This window comes from Ornithorhynchus anatinus, chromosome 7 (genome assembly GCF_004115215.2).
Source record: "Ornithorhynchus anatinus isolate Pmale09 chromosome 7, mOrnAna1.pri.v4, whole genome shotgun sequence".
Classification (NCBI taxonomy): Eukaryota; Metazoa; Chordata; class Mammalia; order Monotremata; family Ornithorhynchidae; genus Ornithorhynchus; species Ornithorhynchus anatinus.
Genome location: NC_041734.1, coordinates 59,714,954 through 59,730,308, shown reverse-complemented (window position 1 = coordinate 59,730,308; position 15,355 = coordinate 59,714,954). Strand labels below are relative to the sequence as shown.

Here is a 15,355-nt window from a genome sequence, read left to right as displayed (position 1 = left end):
AAATGGGGATTGAGACTGTGATACCGGCTCCAATCCCGGCTCTGCCACTTGTCAGCTGTGTGACTGTGGGCAAGTCACTTCACTTCTCTGTGCCTCTGTTACCTCATCTGTAAAATGGGGATGAAGACTTTGGGCAGGGAATGTGTCTTTACTGTTGTAGTGGACTCTCCCAAGCGCTTAGTACAGTGCTCTGCATACAGTAAACGTGCAATAAATATGATTGAATGAATGACTCCCTGCCCAAAGGCAGCCGCTGACATTCAGGTTAATAACAGTAATAGTATTTGTCAAATGCTATGTGTCCCACACTGTGCAAAGGGCTGGGGTAGATACAAACTGGCACACACCCACATCTTGTTTAGTTCAGGCTCTCAAGGAACTTTCCATCTAAACTGGGAAGATGCAGCTCAGCAGAAGATACAGTATGGGTTTTTAGAAAAATGGATCCTGCAGCGATACTCAGTTTTCATCCCCATTTTACAGATGAGGTAACTGAGGCACAGAGAAGTTAAGTGACTTGCCCAAAGTCACACAGCTGACAGGCGGCAGAGCGGAATTCGAACCCATGACCTCTGACTCCCAAGCCCGGGCTCTTGCCACTAAGCCACGCTGCTTCTCGCTGTCCCACGTAGGGCAGGGACTGTGTCCAATCTAATTGTTTCCATTCCAGTACTAAGAACGGTGTTGGACAGACAGTAAGCGCTTAATACCATAAAAAAAAAAACCTGTCACTATAAGAAGTTCACGATGCTAGTGCAAGATGCAGTGTCGGTGACTCTGCCGTGACGGACGTGGAGGTTGAACGGAGTCACTTAAGAGCGTGAAGAATCGCTTACACTGGTTTTTATTCCAAACACAAATTAAGTATATTCTTCTCTGTAGCAGTCGGCAGTTCAAGTAACGCTGAACGTGAGTGATTCCGATCCACAGACTAATACAAGTGCCTTAAATAGGATACAAACAAAATCTTAGAAAACGAGAATAAAATAGTTATTTACAAAAGGGAGATGAGATCGGCAGGCTCGGGTCCCAAGCGTGAAATGGCGGGAGAGGAAGGGGGAAGCTGGTCCTGAAAATGTTCCATGCGCTGTCTTTTGGAAGGGCCATCCCTTCATCCAGGCTCCCCCGCCCCGCCGACGGACGCCTCTATATACACATTTTATTTATAGATCTTGGAGAGTCACCACGTTACGCGAAAGCGAACGGGCCTCGCCAAGGCGGAAGTCTTCTGATCTGCTTCCTGCTCTCTCGCGAGATTCCATCGAGTTCCCCTCACGATGAGCTGCCTACAACAGCAGTTCTTTAGGAGTCGATGGCGGTGGCTCAGTTTACCCCCTGGGAACCGAGACTCCGCTCACGGGGAGTTATCAAAATGAGACACGCCTGTCTGTCTCTTCAAAAGACTGAACGCGCACAAATATTTACAACGTCGTATTTCTCCTTCTGAGAACGCAGGTCTGAGTACGCTTTCCTAGCATACGCCTTGAGGTGATAACGGACCGACGACGGAAACGGGAAGTTCAATCCTCAGACGGGGGGGGGCGGCTTCGGAGGAGTGGGAAGAGGTGGCTGGTAGGCAAGACCCGGCCTCCGGCACCTCTCCGAGCCTTTCCGCCCCTCGCTCCACCGGGATTCAATCGACTGCCACGGCACGGCCTCGGACGGGCAGCCTGCGGCTCGCGCGCCTTCCTCGGCGGTCGGGGGCCGGAAACGGAGAGCACGGGGGTCGGGGGCTGCTGAGGTCAGGGGCCAGGGAGGTGTCCCGCTCTTCCAGGTTGGCCGCTGCCTCGACCGCAGCAGAGAATCCGGAGGGTGGACGAGGCAGGTGGGGAAACCTTCCTTCGGCCCGGCCCCGACGCGATCGGAGGATCCGGGGGAGCGCTGGCAGCCGAGCGGTTCCTGGGACGTCCGAGGCACTTTTCGAGGCGGTTGCTTTTTATCCTACGAATCCGTCGTCCGACGCTCCTCCGGGACGGTCGGAGGAGCGGCGGCAACAGCTACCGTAAAGTAAGACTTGGGCAGGGGAAGGGGAAGGCAGAGGAGGTGTCCGGCCCAGTCCGACACGCTTCCTCCCAGGAGCCGCTGGGCACCTCTCCGGTTAAACGAGTATCTTAAACACATGAAAATAACGGGGGGAAAAAAAAACCCAACAAAAAAAGGGACAGGGTAGCACAGGCTGGGAAGACTCTGCTCATGGGCAGCATGAAGTTTGGTCCCTAATGGTAACAGCTGTCTCCTTCCTTTTTAATTCAGGGAGCCCTAAGCGAGTTAAGACAAAGCGCACATACACGAAACAAGTAAAAACCAAAGAAACGGGGCAAAACTACAATGATGTACAAGACTCCCTCGTGTCCCCTCTTCACCCCCTTTAACTTCTGGACTGTAATAAAGCCATTCACTTTATCCCGAAGAAGCTCAGAGCCCGCGGCATCCAACTGCCACGATGGCTAAACGGACCCGCCGATGGGAAATCGGTCCAAGGGCAGACGCTGCTGCGGTGTACTTTAAAATCTGGGGCCTGGCCTGTCTTGGAAAAAGGGCAACTTTAAGGGAGATGCTAAAATGGATAAAATATAAGGGTGCAGTTTTTTTTGGGGGGGGGGGGAGTTGGGGGGAGAAGACGGGGGACATGAGAGATAGGGGCCGCTGCCCTCAGCTGTCAATCATCTCAGACAACTCAAGCAGGAGGTCGTCTTCATCCTTGCCGGGATCCAAGTCGATCTCGGCCTCCAGTTTGCCCCCCGAGATCTCCCAGATGAGTTTCTCGAAGTCATCCTCCACGGAAACGGGGGTCTTCCCAGCTGAGGAGGCGGAGCTAAGGCGGCGGGTTTTCGCCGCTGGGGCCTGCGAGGAGGTGGGGCTCGACACTTCGGGGGCTGGGAGAGCTGGAGGGGCTTGGCTCGGAGGCAGCTGGGGACTGCGGGAAAAGGGAGAAGAACGCTGCCGTTGGAAAGCCATCCTTCTCCCCTGCTCGGCCCCACCCTCTTGACTCTGCTACGGAGGAGCACGGCCCCGGGACCTGGGTTCTGACCCCAGCTCTGCCACTTGTCTGCTGTGCGACCTTGGGCAAGTCACCTCCCTTCTCCGCGCCTCAGTCATCTCACCCGTAAAATGGGGATTAAGACTGTGAGTCCCCTCACAGGAAAGAGACTGGGTCCAACCCAATCTGCTTGTATTCACCCCAGCGCTCGGGACGGTGCTCGGCACAGAGTGAGCACTTAAATGCCACAGTTATTACAGTTATTATTTTGATGTGCCCGAGGCCCTAGGACTGAGCGGCACAGGCTGTAGGTGGGAGAGAGAAACCGGCAGAGCCCCAGGAGTCACATCTACGAAGGGATAGGTCGAAACCGCTGATCGGTGCCTAGGGGATCAGGCCCAGGGTTAAAGACTACTTCCCCATCGCCACGCAACACGACGCAAGAGGCCAGCGGTGCGGCTCAGACGTGACGAGAGGGACAACGGTAGGTCTCACCCCAACCCTTACATTAGTTTGGAACTGGTGGTCTCGGGGAAGGCGGAAATTTGCACTCATAAAGACTGTAGGATTCTACCATTCTGGATATCCCAGGTTCGTAAATCTAGAGGCAAGGGATCCAAGTCCATCTCGGCCTCCAGTTTGCCCCCGGAGATCTCCCAGATGAGTTTCTCAACGTCATCCTCCTCGGATGACTTGAAATCCGGAGGCAAGGACCCGAACGGGACTTTCGGCCTCTGAACTTCATCAACCTGCGGCTGCCCCCAAGATCCCCTCCTTGACTGTGAGTCCTCCCGAAATAAAAAGCAGGGCGGAAGACCTGGAACCAAGAGGGAGGTGTTACCTGTCCTTGCGTTTCTCGGACTCGACCGCCGGGACCGGTTTGTCATCCGAAAGAATGGGACCGGCAGCCTGCAGGAGAGACATACGAGTGAACGGAAGGGTTCTTAACCCTCATTTATCCGAGCGCTCCTTTTCCCGCTGGGAGGCGCCAGGCCCGGTGGAAAGAGCACAGGCCTGAAAGTCGAAGGACCTGGGTTCTAATCCCAGCTCCATCAGGGATCTGCTCTGGGGATCCTTGGGCAGGTCACCTAACATCTCTGTGCCTCGATTCCCTCCTCTGCAAAACGGGGATTCAATACCTGTCCTATCTCCTACTTAGACTGTGAACCCCATGTGGGATCTCACTTCCTCGTCTCTACAATGGCGCTTAGTACAGTGCATGGCACATAGTGAGCACTTAACAAAAAACACAATTATTATTACTACCCTGGTGACGCCCTCTTTTCAGCGGCAGCTTCCAGAATCTGAATCTCTGCTTGATTTCTCATTTTTTTTTTACCATCTTCTTCAAGTGACAGTTCTCACTCGCCAACAGCACTCGGTACAAAACAGTGCTTCGCACATAACAAGCTCTTAAAAAATACCACAGTTATCATTTCGCTGCTTTGCACATAGTAAGTGCTTAACGAATACCTCCCTTCTTATTTCCCCTTCCGCTTCTTGGGGAAGCTTGAGCTCTTTCACCCCCTTCCCAGAACTCAAGACTATTCAACCTCAGGGTGCGGGGGTCTCAGGAAGAGAGGCGGGCTCAGTCGACCGATCAACGTGGCTCAGTGGAAAGAGCCCGGGGCTGGGGAGCCAGAGGTCATGGGTTCGAATCCCGGCTCTGCCACTCGTCAGCTGCGTGACTGCGGGCAAGTCACTTAACTTCTCTGTGCCTCAGTTCCCTCATCCGTAAAATGGGGATTAACTGTGAGCCTCACGTGGGACGACCTGATGACCCTGTATCTCCCCCAGCGCTTAGGACATTGCTCTGCACATAGTAAGCGCTTAACAAATACCAACATTATTATTAATAATAATAGTGGTATTTCTTAAGCGCTTACTACGTGCCAAGCACTGTTCTATACTGTGCAAGGGTTTTCCCTAAAGTCCTATTCCAAGGCAGGTGTTTGGTGTTTAACCCATCCTTCCCTGTCCCATCACCTGCCCAGCTAATACGCGGGCAGGAAAGGACAACGATACCACCTGAAGTTTACAGCACTTTTTCCAGCTCACAATGAGTTCAAAGTCCCCCTGTAAACTGTAAGCTCGCTGTGGGCAGGGAGCATCTACTGGACTGTACTCTCCCAAGCATTACTGAAGTGCTCTGCACGCCGTAAGTGCTCAATAAATACTATTGCTGCTGCTGATGAAGCGGTAAGGGGCTGGCAGTCCCCCAGCTCGAGAGACCGGACAGGGAACGGTCGGTCTGGCCGGCATCTCTCCGAACCACCGGTACCAAGTGCTGTTCCTTACCACGGCCGCCTTCTTGGAGAGGCTCTCGGGCGGGGCGCCGCTGGAGCTGAGGGGCTTCACGGCCGCAACGACGGCAGGGTGACTCTCTGCCGCCTTGCGTTTAGTTGCGAGCTTGGGGGCCGCGATCGTCTTGACCACGGATGGCTTCACGTTCACCTTGGGTTTGGCTGAAGGGCAAGAGAGAAGAGCATGGCGGCAGTCCAACACCACTTTTCTCAGAAACGAAGCAGGGTGGCCTAGTGGATAAAGCGCGGGCCCGGGAGTCGGAAGGACCTGGCTTCTAATCCTGGCTCCGCCATTTGTCCGCTGGGTGACCCTGGGCAAATCACTTCACTACTCTGTGCCTCAGTTCCCCCGTCTGTAAAATGAGGATTAACACTGTGAGCCCCATGTGGGACAGGGACTGTGTCCAGTGCGATTTGCTTGAATCCACCCCAGTGCTTGGAACAGTGCCTGGTACATAGTAAGCTCCTAACAAATACCTCAATTATCATTACTACACGTGCGGCAGCAGGAGTGGATCACGGAGAGCTTTACAAAGCTGTCAGATCTGGTGGCGGGCAGCTCATTCATTCAATAGTATTTATCGCGCGCTTACTATGTGCAGAACACTGTACTAAGCGCTTGGAATATGCAATTCGGCAACAGATAGAGACAATCCCCGCCCAATAATGGGTTTACAGGATCTGATGGCAATGAGTCAGATTATCCTCTGGGAACTAAGGTTCCCACCCATAACAGATTATTCAAATGGGTTGGAAACTAATTTTAGCTCTTCTTCCAAGGTCCACAGGAACCCAAACATTTACACTGCAACGTAGCCCCTTCTGCGGGGGTGGGGGTGGGATGCAAACTGGAGTGTGCTTGAGTTCCCCAACGCAAACAGGGAGACCCTCCCCGATCTGCTGCCCTAGGTTGGTTCAGGTCCGCCCTCTAGATCCGCCACCTGGCCCGGCCCGGATCCTGGTTCAAGGAGCCCTTGGTGAGGCTTGGTCTGTTCACACTGGGGTTCGCCTGACTCCTTAAAGAGGCTTTGGAGGGACCCAGGGAAGGGGAGGGAAGGAATACCCCAACGCCCCTCTCCCCGTAAACCCGCCGCCAGTTCTCAGAGCTGAGAAGCCCTGGCCCGCCCCCCGGCAGAGTACAGCTATTTAAGCACAAAGCCCCCTGCGGGGGAGAAGCTCGTGGCTACGAGGCATCAGCAGGACTTCGGGACGGTACATTCCTTCTGCACAGGGAAAGCAGCGCCAAAGTCGCCTTATTTCCTGGCAGCCGCTTCTCCGAGCTCCAGAGGACAGCGAAAGGCCCGAGCGTACCCTCCTCGCTCTGCCCGGGGAGGACTTCACCCCACTGGGGATCCTCACAGTCACCGCTGCCCGAAGCGGGATCTGTGGTGTCACCCTGGGCTCCACCCGGATCCCCAGAGAGGCGTCAAGGTGCTTAATCGTCACAGGGGCTGGGTGACGTAACCCAGCGGTTACATTTCGGCTGCTGGGTGATTCTCTGGCAGCAGGAATGGTCGCCTGTGGGGCTTGGCCAATCCCATTAACGCTGATAAGGATTCACCTCCATCTCCCTGAGTGGCCAGAACGACACAGGCCTTTACAGACGTTGCGGTCCTCTATGGCGAATGCACGGACGGTGCTGGGAAGGGAATACACTCAAACCTACTCCCCTTCCAGTCTTTAAATGTTCCAATAAAGGAATTGCCACAACCAGAGGAGGTTTCCCAAGGTTGAGGCAGCCCTGCCCTGTCCTGCTCACCCACCCCTGAAAGCAGTCACTGGAGTCTAATAAGTAGATGACTGTTTTTCCAGCTGCTTGGGGGAAAGAGGACGCTGGTAGTGGAAGTGGGGAAGAAAACACTCCCCATTTCTGGACACATCTTGATGTTCCTCGCCCTTCCCACTGAAGGACGTGGAGAGGAAACCCACCCCCCCCCCCCCCCCCCCGCAACACACACACACACACACACACACTCCTTCCTCCACCAAGTGCACCCCCCCCCCCCAAATCAAAGAATAAGCCAGAGACTCATTAAGCTGAGAAACCCCTCCGCGGAAGATACAGAGAAGCAGCGTGGCCTAGTGAGTAGAGGGCGGGCCTGGGAATCGGAAGGACCTGGGTTCTAATTCCGGCTCCGCCACTCGTCTGCTCTGTGACCCCGGGCACACTTCTCTGTGCTTCAGTTACCTCGTCTGTAAAGTGGGGATGAAGACTACGAGCCCCATGTAGGACGAGGGACTGTGTTCAACCTCGTTTGCCTGCATCCACCCACGTGACTGGTACAGCGCCTGACAGACGCCACGATTCTGCTCCTTTTAAATAACAACAACGGCTACTCACCTTTGCCTCTCCTCTCCAGGGACTGGGCTGCACACTTCGCGTTCGACACCGCTTCCTCGGCGCTGGGGTTTTCCGCTTCTGTTTTCTGGGGCGGCCTCGTAGGCGGCCTCTTCGTCTGCTGGCGGGGCACCCCCGGAACGGGGGTGGGTTTGGGCTTCTCCACCGCTGCGGCGCTCTTGCCCGTGGCTTCTTCCCGGGGGTTTACGGCTGCGGCCTTCTCCTTCTGTGAGGCTTCTGCCTCCTGCAGTTTCTGCAGGCGCTTCTCTCTCATGATTTCCTCAAATGTTTTCACCTGGACTTGAGAAGGGGCATCAGCCAAGGGCTCTCCTGAAGGTTGGGGAGAAACCTGAAAACGAGCCAAGGCGACATTCCAGTCCAGCTCGTCTGGCACCTCCTCGGTGCAATTCGCTACGTTAGAGGAATTAAGAGAGAAGAACGGGGCAAGGTCCGCGCTCCCAGAGAATCTGCAATCTAACAGTAGCAGTATCGATGGTTGAGCGTTTACCGCGGGCAGAGCACGGCTCGGTATAATACAACAGACACGTTCCCTGCCCACAGCGAGCTTCCAGTCTAACAGGAGGAGTATTCCAAGAGAAGCAGAGTGGCCTAGTGGATAGAGCGAGGGCCTGGAAGTCAGGAGGACCCGAGTTCTAATCCCGGCTCCGCCACTCGTCTGCTGTGTGAGTGGGCAAGTCACTTCACTTCTCTGTGCCTCAGTTATCTCATCTGTAAAACGGGGATTAAGACTGTGAGCCCCATGTGGGAGAGAGACTCTGCCTAACCCGCTTTCCTTGTATCCACCCCAGCTCTTAGCACAGCGCTTGACACACAGTAAGCACTTAAATACCAGTTATTATTACTATTATGATTATCCTTCTAGCTCTCGTTGGACATGCCACGCTAAAATCTCCAACGAAAGGAATCAAAGTGACTGAGAGGCACAGTCCTTCGAGAACTGATGTGTGCTTTGATTCCAAGGGAGAGTCCAAGAACCCCAGTGATCTCAGGATGAACTGCTGGAATAATCAATCAGTGGTATCTATTGAATAAAGTGACAGACGGCTGAAATCTCTGCTGGTCACGTATGTACGTGCAAGATAAGGTAACAGCACCCCGGGTCAACAACAACAACAACAACAACAACACAAAACCCCGTTTAAACTAGCCTGACAGCAGGGCCTAGAGGAAAGAACCCGGGCCTGGGATGTTGAGATGTACCTCCTCTACTGAGTGACCCTTGCAGGTCACTTTACTACTCTGTGCCTCAATTACCTCATCTGTAAAATGAGGATTAAATCCTACTCCCTCTTACTTGGTCTGTGAGCCACATGTGGGACAGGGACTGTGCCTAAGCTTGTCTTATATCCACCCTGGTGCTTAGAACAGTGCTCGGCGCATAGTAACTGTTCAACAAGTAGCATAAGGGGGCGGTGGGGGGGGGGGGCATGGTGCATACACAGAATATTTCCCAGCCTACACTTTCCATCTGCTGGCATGCCTCCTCTCTCGATGGACGCTAAGAGCGTGTACCTGCCACTTCCCTCCATGACCCGCTCCCCGATTAACACTCCAGGTCATCCCCACACCACCCTCACTCTTGGTTGTAAGTAACTTATATCTGCCCCTCCCCACCTCTCCCAGGATGTAAGCTCTTTGAGGGCAGGTCATTGACCTCAATTAGACTTTTCATTCATTCAACAGTATTTATTGAACGCTTACTATGTGCAGAGCACTGTACTAAGCGCTTGGAACTGAACAAGTCGGCAACGGACAGAGACAGTCCCTGCCGCCTGACGGGCTTACGGTCTAATCGGGAAGACTCCCAAGAGCCCTGCCCGCAGTAGGCACTCAAAAAAGGCTACCGAATGCTCGAAAGGCAGAGTAAGTGTGAAATTAAAAAAAAAGAAGTGACAAGACTCAAAACCTGCCCAATTATTCCCCATCGGCATGTAGCTACTTCCCAGGCGGCTTCGACCCAATCGGTATTGGTGGTCGTTGTGGTAACGGTATCTATTCAACGCTTACCGGGTGCAGATCACCGGACTGAAGAAGAGAAGAGCACCCGGCTGGGAATGGGATCCGGACTCCGCGGCTCCAGGGGCACGCCATCCCTTCCGCCCTTCCAACCCTGCTTTCTTTCCCCCCGAGAGCTCACCTCCAGAGCCTCGAACCTCGGACTGCCGTTCTGAGAGGAGGAGTCGCCTGCTTCACGGAGTTTCCTCTCTTCCTTGGCACCTGGGATCAAATCGAGCCCCCCTGAGCGGGAGTCTCACCGGCCGGGGGGCCCCCCTTCTCCGCGACGGGGCGGTGCGGCCGGAGGGACCCCGAGGGCACCGCTCTTACCTGCTCTCTTGGCGAGGCGGAGGGGTCTCCTCCCGGCCGAGGTGGCTTCGGGCCGGGCCTGGGCCGCGGCGGGCTCGGAGCTCTGCTGCCCCCTCAGAGCCTTTTCTCGCTTGATCTCCTCCAGGGTTTTGACGCGGACTTCCGGCGCGGGCTTGGCCTTGCCTACGGGCTCCTCGGGCTGCCCTCTGCCAGCGGGGGAGGGAAGCTGGATCACCTGCTTCTTGGGCTCACCCTCGCCTCTCGGCTTGGTCGGGGGGCTTTCTTGCTCCGTTTTCTGTTTCTCGCCCTCCTGCTGCCGGTGTTTCTTTTCAGCCAGGACCTCGGAGAAGGTTTTAATTCGGATTGCCGAACCGCCCCTGGATCCCGGGCTGGGATCCTCGGCTCTACCGGGCCCTTCGCTCTTGGCTTTGGCTTGCTGATCTCTCCTCTGGCTGGCTTTCTCGAGACGGATCTCTTCTAGCGTCTTCACACGGATCTCTCCGGTCTTAGCGGCCTGTCCTGTTACCGTCAGGGCAGAGAGGACAGGACTTTTAGAATACTCTGCGTGGGATGAACCCCGCTTTTCCGCAGTTCCCGGCGGAGAGGTTTGGAGTTGGATAGATAATTCTCCTCGGTCCAAAGGACGGGTTAGTGACTCAGACTTGAGTCTCAGAGCTGTGGTACTCGCTCCAAAGGGGCTGTTTTCACAGCACGCTGAATGGTAATAATAACTGTGGTATTTGTTAGAGAAGCAACGTGGCTCAATGGAAAAGAAAAAAAGGCTTGGCAGTCAGAGGTCATGGGTTCAAATCCCGGCTCCGCCACTTGTCGGCCGTGTGACTGTGGGCAAGTCACTTCACTTCTCTGTGCCTCAGTTACCTCATCTGGAAAATGGGGATTAAGACGGTGAGCCTCACGTGGGACGACCTGATCACCCTGTATCTACCCCAGCTCTTAGGAGAGAGTGCTCTGCACATAGTAAGCGCTTAACAAATACCAACATGAATTAATTAAGCGCTACGCGTTAGGTTTAGTGGATAGAGCATGGGCCTGGGAGTCAGAAGGTCCCGGGTTTTAATCCTGTCTCTGTCACATGCCTGCTGAGTGACCCTGGGCAAGTCACTTCACTTCTCTGGGCCTCAGTTACCTCACCTGTAAAACGTGAATTTCAAATGCGAGCCCCATGTGGGACAGGGCCTTTATCCAACCTGATTAACTTGTCTACCCTAGCGCTTAGCACATGGTAAGCGCTTAACAAGTATCAAAATTATTACTATCAATCTTAATTAGTAATAATAATAGTAATGCTAAGCAGCAGCATTGGGGTGGATACAAGGAAATCAGGTTGGACAAAGTCCATGTCGCACATGGGGCTCACAAGCAGCACGGCTCAGTGGAAAGAGCCCGGGTCTGGGAGTCCGAGATCATGGGTCCGAATCCCAGCTCTGCCACTTGTCAGCTGTGTGACTGTGGGCAAGTCACTTAACTTCTCTGTGCCTCAGTTACTTCATCTGTAAAATGGGGATGAAGACTGTGAGCCTCCTGTGGGACAACCTGATTACCCTGTATCTACCCCAGTGCTTAGAATAGTGCTCTGCACATAGTAAGCGCTTAAATGCCAACATTATTATTATTATTTTACATATGAGGCATAGAGAAATTAGGTGACTTGTGCGAGGTCACAGAGCGGGAATTAAAATCCAGGTCCTTCGGACTCCCAGGCCCCTGCTCTATCCATTCGACCACGCTGCTTCTTGGTCCAGACCTCTTCCAGAAACCACAAGACTTAGCTTTACCAAGGAGGGATTAAAAACAATCTGTTGACTTGTTGCCTTGAGAGGATGGTTAGCGTTGGAGTCGCTTCCTGAGGAACTGCCAGAGTCCGTAAGACATGTCTTATTCTCCATTCTGGGGCTGTCGGCTGCCTTCCATTCCAACCGGAGAGGGGGCCAGTGATCCAAAATGGGGCCAACTACCCACTGATAGTCGATACTCCAAAAGGGACAAAAAAGCACCAGACTGAAGCAAAGGGACCACGAAAAAGCAGCCGCTCACTATTTTACTACATTCTCTTAAAATTATTCATTTTTACGTCTGTTCTGAAGGGGTACTATTTGCCGTGAGCTTTCAAAGGAGAGGCCGTTTCTCAATAGCCGTCAGTGGAGAATTGTTCCGGTTACAAATCTTGAAACCAAACAGGCATCAAGTAGAAACTGCACTTGCACTTGTAAGCTTCATGCTCCTACAGAATTTCTACATCTGCTTACAGTGGAAAACAGCCATCAGCGGCAGGAGATGTACCTAACTTGGCAAAAAACGGACAGGAGATAATGGATCCCTAAAAGCCCTATGGGGTCGTAATAATAATAATAATGTTGGTATTTATTAAGAGCACTGTTCTGAGCGCTGGGGTAGATACAGGGTAATCGGGTTGTCCCACATGAGGCTCCCAGTTAATCCCCATTTTCCAGATGAGGTAACAGGGAACACTCTCCAGGCGCAATGGGGTACGTAAGGAATGGCAGAGCGTTAACCTGACGCAGGAAAGGGAGACAAGGGGGAGGAGAGACAAAGAGGGAGAGAGTGGTTCTTTGGCAGCAAGCAAGAAAATGCTTTTGCAAGCAAAGGCGCAGCTCTGCTCTGACGGACAAGTCATCAGGAAGGTCTTGCCGATTTTGGGAGAGACCCGTTACCTGTTGCCTCCGTTCTGTTCTGATCTGCTGGCATTCCTAGCCTCTCCTTCAAAGACTTGGAAACCTGAACTGGAAGCAGAAAGTGATCATTGGAGTAATGAAAAGTGGCTAGGGACTTGATCCTCTGAAGTGATGCCGGCTGGGAGGCAGCGTGGCTCAGTGGGAAGAGCCCGGGCTTGGGAGTCAGAGGGCACGGGTTCTAATCCCGGGTCCACCACTTGCCAGCTGTGTGACTTTGGGCAAATCACTTCACTTCTCGGTGCCTCAGTTACCTCATCTGTAAAATGGGGATTAACTGTGAGCCTCACACGGACAACCTGATTACCCTGTATCTACCCCAGTGCTTAGAACAGTGCTCTGCACATAGTATAAAAAATACCAACATTATTAAAATGGGGATTAAAACTGTGAGCCCCACGTAGGACAATCTGATCACCTTGTATCCCCCCAGCACTTAGAACAGTGCTTTGCACATAGTAAGTGCTTAACAAATACCACCATTATTATTTTTTAAACATTTTAGCATCTCATCATTTCATAAATTCTATATTTTCACACCCCTAGACGGTAAGCCAGCTGTGCATAGGGAACATGGTGGTGATGGAATTTGTTTAGCGCTTACTATGTGTCAAGCACTGTTCTAAGAGCTGGGGTAGATACAAGCTAATCAGGTTGGACAAGGTCCCCACCCCACGTGGGGCTTTTAGTCTTAATTCCCATTTTACAGATGAGGCAACTGAGGCCCAGAGAAGTGAAGTAACTTGCCCAAGGTCACACAGCAGACAAGGGGCAGAGCTGGGATCAGAACCCATGACCTCTGACTCCCAGGCCCGTACTCTATCCACTACTCCGTGCTGCTCTACCCACGCTTGTATTATATTCTCCCCAGCACTTAGTTCAGTGCTCTGCACACAGTGCGTGCTCAATAAACACGACTGATGGATTGATTGTTGCCCAAGGAAAAAGACCCTCAGTATTGGGTCTTTCAGGGCCCACACTTCTTCTTCAGTCGGCTCCATGAGGGAACTGGAATGTATCATTCATTCATCAGTCACTCAATTGTATTTCTTCAGCACTTACTGTGTACAAAGCACTGTACTACACACTCGGGACAGTACAATGTAACAACAGACACATTCCCTGCCCACAATGAGCTCATAATCAGGAGGGGGAGACAAGACATTAATATACATAAACAGATAAATATATACATATGTGCTGTAGGGATGGAAGGGAGGATGCGTGAAGGGAGTAAGTCAGGACGAGACAGAATGGAGTAGGAGAGGAGGAGAGGAGGACTTAGTCAGGGAAGGCTTCTTGGAGATGTGCCTTCGATAAGGTTTTGAAGTGGGGGAGAGCAATTATCTGTCTGCATCTTGTCGTTGGCCGTTAAAACATCTGTTTGTCAGTGCCAATTTTGCTAGCAACAAGCTATATTCCTGTACCTCTGTATGCATTAGAGAGGGACCACCAGTGTCACCTAGAATCCGGAAAGGGGCCGAGACCAAAATGCACCTTGATTAGCCTGGATGAGGCGACATTTTCGTAGGCTGGGGGGTGCTTGCCTGCCATTCGGCAAGAAAACAAAGTGACTCAAGTAGTTCTGGGCCAAGGACATCTCTAGCCCACTCTGGTTTGCCTTCAAACCCGCTTGCCTTCCCTACAATCAGTTAGAAGTCCTTGAGAGAGGCCATTTCATCCATTCCCCAGCCTCCTCCAGCAGAACTGCGCCTAGTCACCTTAAGACAGTTTTATTCTTAATCCCCATTTTACAGGTGAGGGAATTGAGGCACAGAAAAGTGAAGTGACTTGCCCAAGGCCACAAAGCAGACAAGTGGTGGAGCCGGGATAAGAGCCCAGGTCCTTCTCCACTACGCCATGCTGCTCCTTCAACTTCGCACCCCTTGTCTCTCAAGCCTGGCAGTGTTCCAGAAGAGTGTTAAAAAGGCAAATCCATCGGGATGTTATCTGAAATGCATTCCCTGGTTTGTGTCAGCGGGTGGGGAACGAAGGGAACACCCCTGCTGCCTTTAAGGCAAATATAAAGAAGTGTGGGAAAAAGCGGGGATACCTTTCGGGGAAACTTGCTCAGTGTCCACGTCCGGAGCTTCAACCTTCTTTCCAAGTCTTTGAGCAAGACTGCGCTTCACTGGAGGTGCACCGTCACCTTCAGTTCAGAGGAAGAAAACACGGGGTGAGTTCTACCATAACCCCTTTAGTTCAATCCCTGGCAGACAGAACAGGGCAAAGGAGAAGGGCACCAACCAATACACAGTGCAGAGAGGACTTCTGGTCACACCTTGCTGTTCACCCCCATGCGTGTTCATCTGCACACGTGATTAGTGGTCACCATCACGCCAGGGTGGAACGACGCTTGGCCGGCTACCCCGAGACCCTCTTTTTCGTATGGTATTTAAGTGCTTTCGTTGGGGCCAGGCACTAAACTAAGCGCTAGGGTAGAGACAAGCTAGTCAGGTTGGATATCGTCCACGTTCCATGTGGAGCTCAGTTTTAATCCTCATTTTTCAGATGAGGTAATCAAGGCAGAGTGAACTTAAGTCACTTGCTTAAGGTCACAGATCAGCCCCATGCCATTTAAGGAGTCCCATTCCAGAGCCCAAGGGCCAACAACTTTAAACTCTGGCCACCTAAGGCGGCCCCAGGAGGGCGACCCAGTAGACGCTTCTAGGCACCCGGAGTGGAAACCTAGTGACTT

The 15,355-nt window shown here is 52.8% G+C and overlaps 1 protein-coding gene across 7 annotated transcripts in view; it reads right to left on the bottom strand.

Moving 5' to 3' along the window:
* Positions 1 to 827: 827 nt before the first annotated feature.
* Positions 828 to 15,355, bottom strand: part of ZC3H11A (zinc finger CCCH-type containing 11A) — a 50,179-nt gene continuing 35,651 nt past the window's right edge. For 6 of the 7 annotated variants that reach the window (XM_039912584.1, XM_039912583.1, XM_039912586.1 and 3 more), the window contains 8 exons: positions 14,711 to 14,806; positions 12,640 to 12,708; positions 9,968 to 10,465; positions 9,780 to 9,859; positions 7,625 to 7,970; positions 5,279 to 5,445; positions 3,822 to 3,889; positions 828 to 2,917 (listed from right to left, as the gene is read on the bottom strand). In XM_039912584.1, the coding sequence (XP_039768518.1) occupies positions 2,653 to 2,917; positions 3,822 to 3,889; positions 5,279 to 5,445; positions 7,625 to 7,970; positions 9,780 to 9,859; positions 9,968 to 10,465; positions 12,640 to 12,708; positions 14,711 to 14,806 (1,589 nt within the window). In that variant the 3' untranslated portion in view covers positions 828 to 2,652. The remainder of the gene's footprint in view (positions 2,918 to 3,821; positions 3,890 to 5,278; positions 5,446 to 7,624; positions 7,971 to 9,779; positions 9,860 to 9,967; positions 10,466 to 12,639; positions 12,709 to 14,710; positions 14,807 to 15,355) is intronic. The other variant, XM_029069383.2, reaches the window with a different exon arrangement.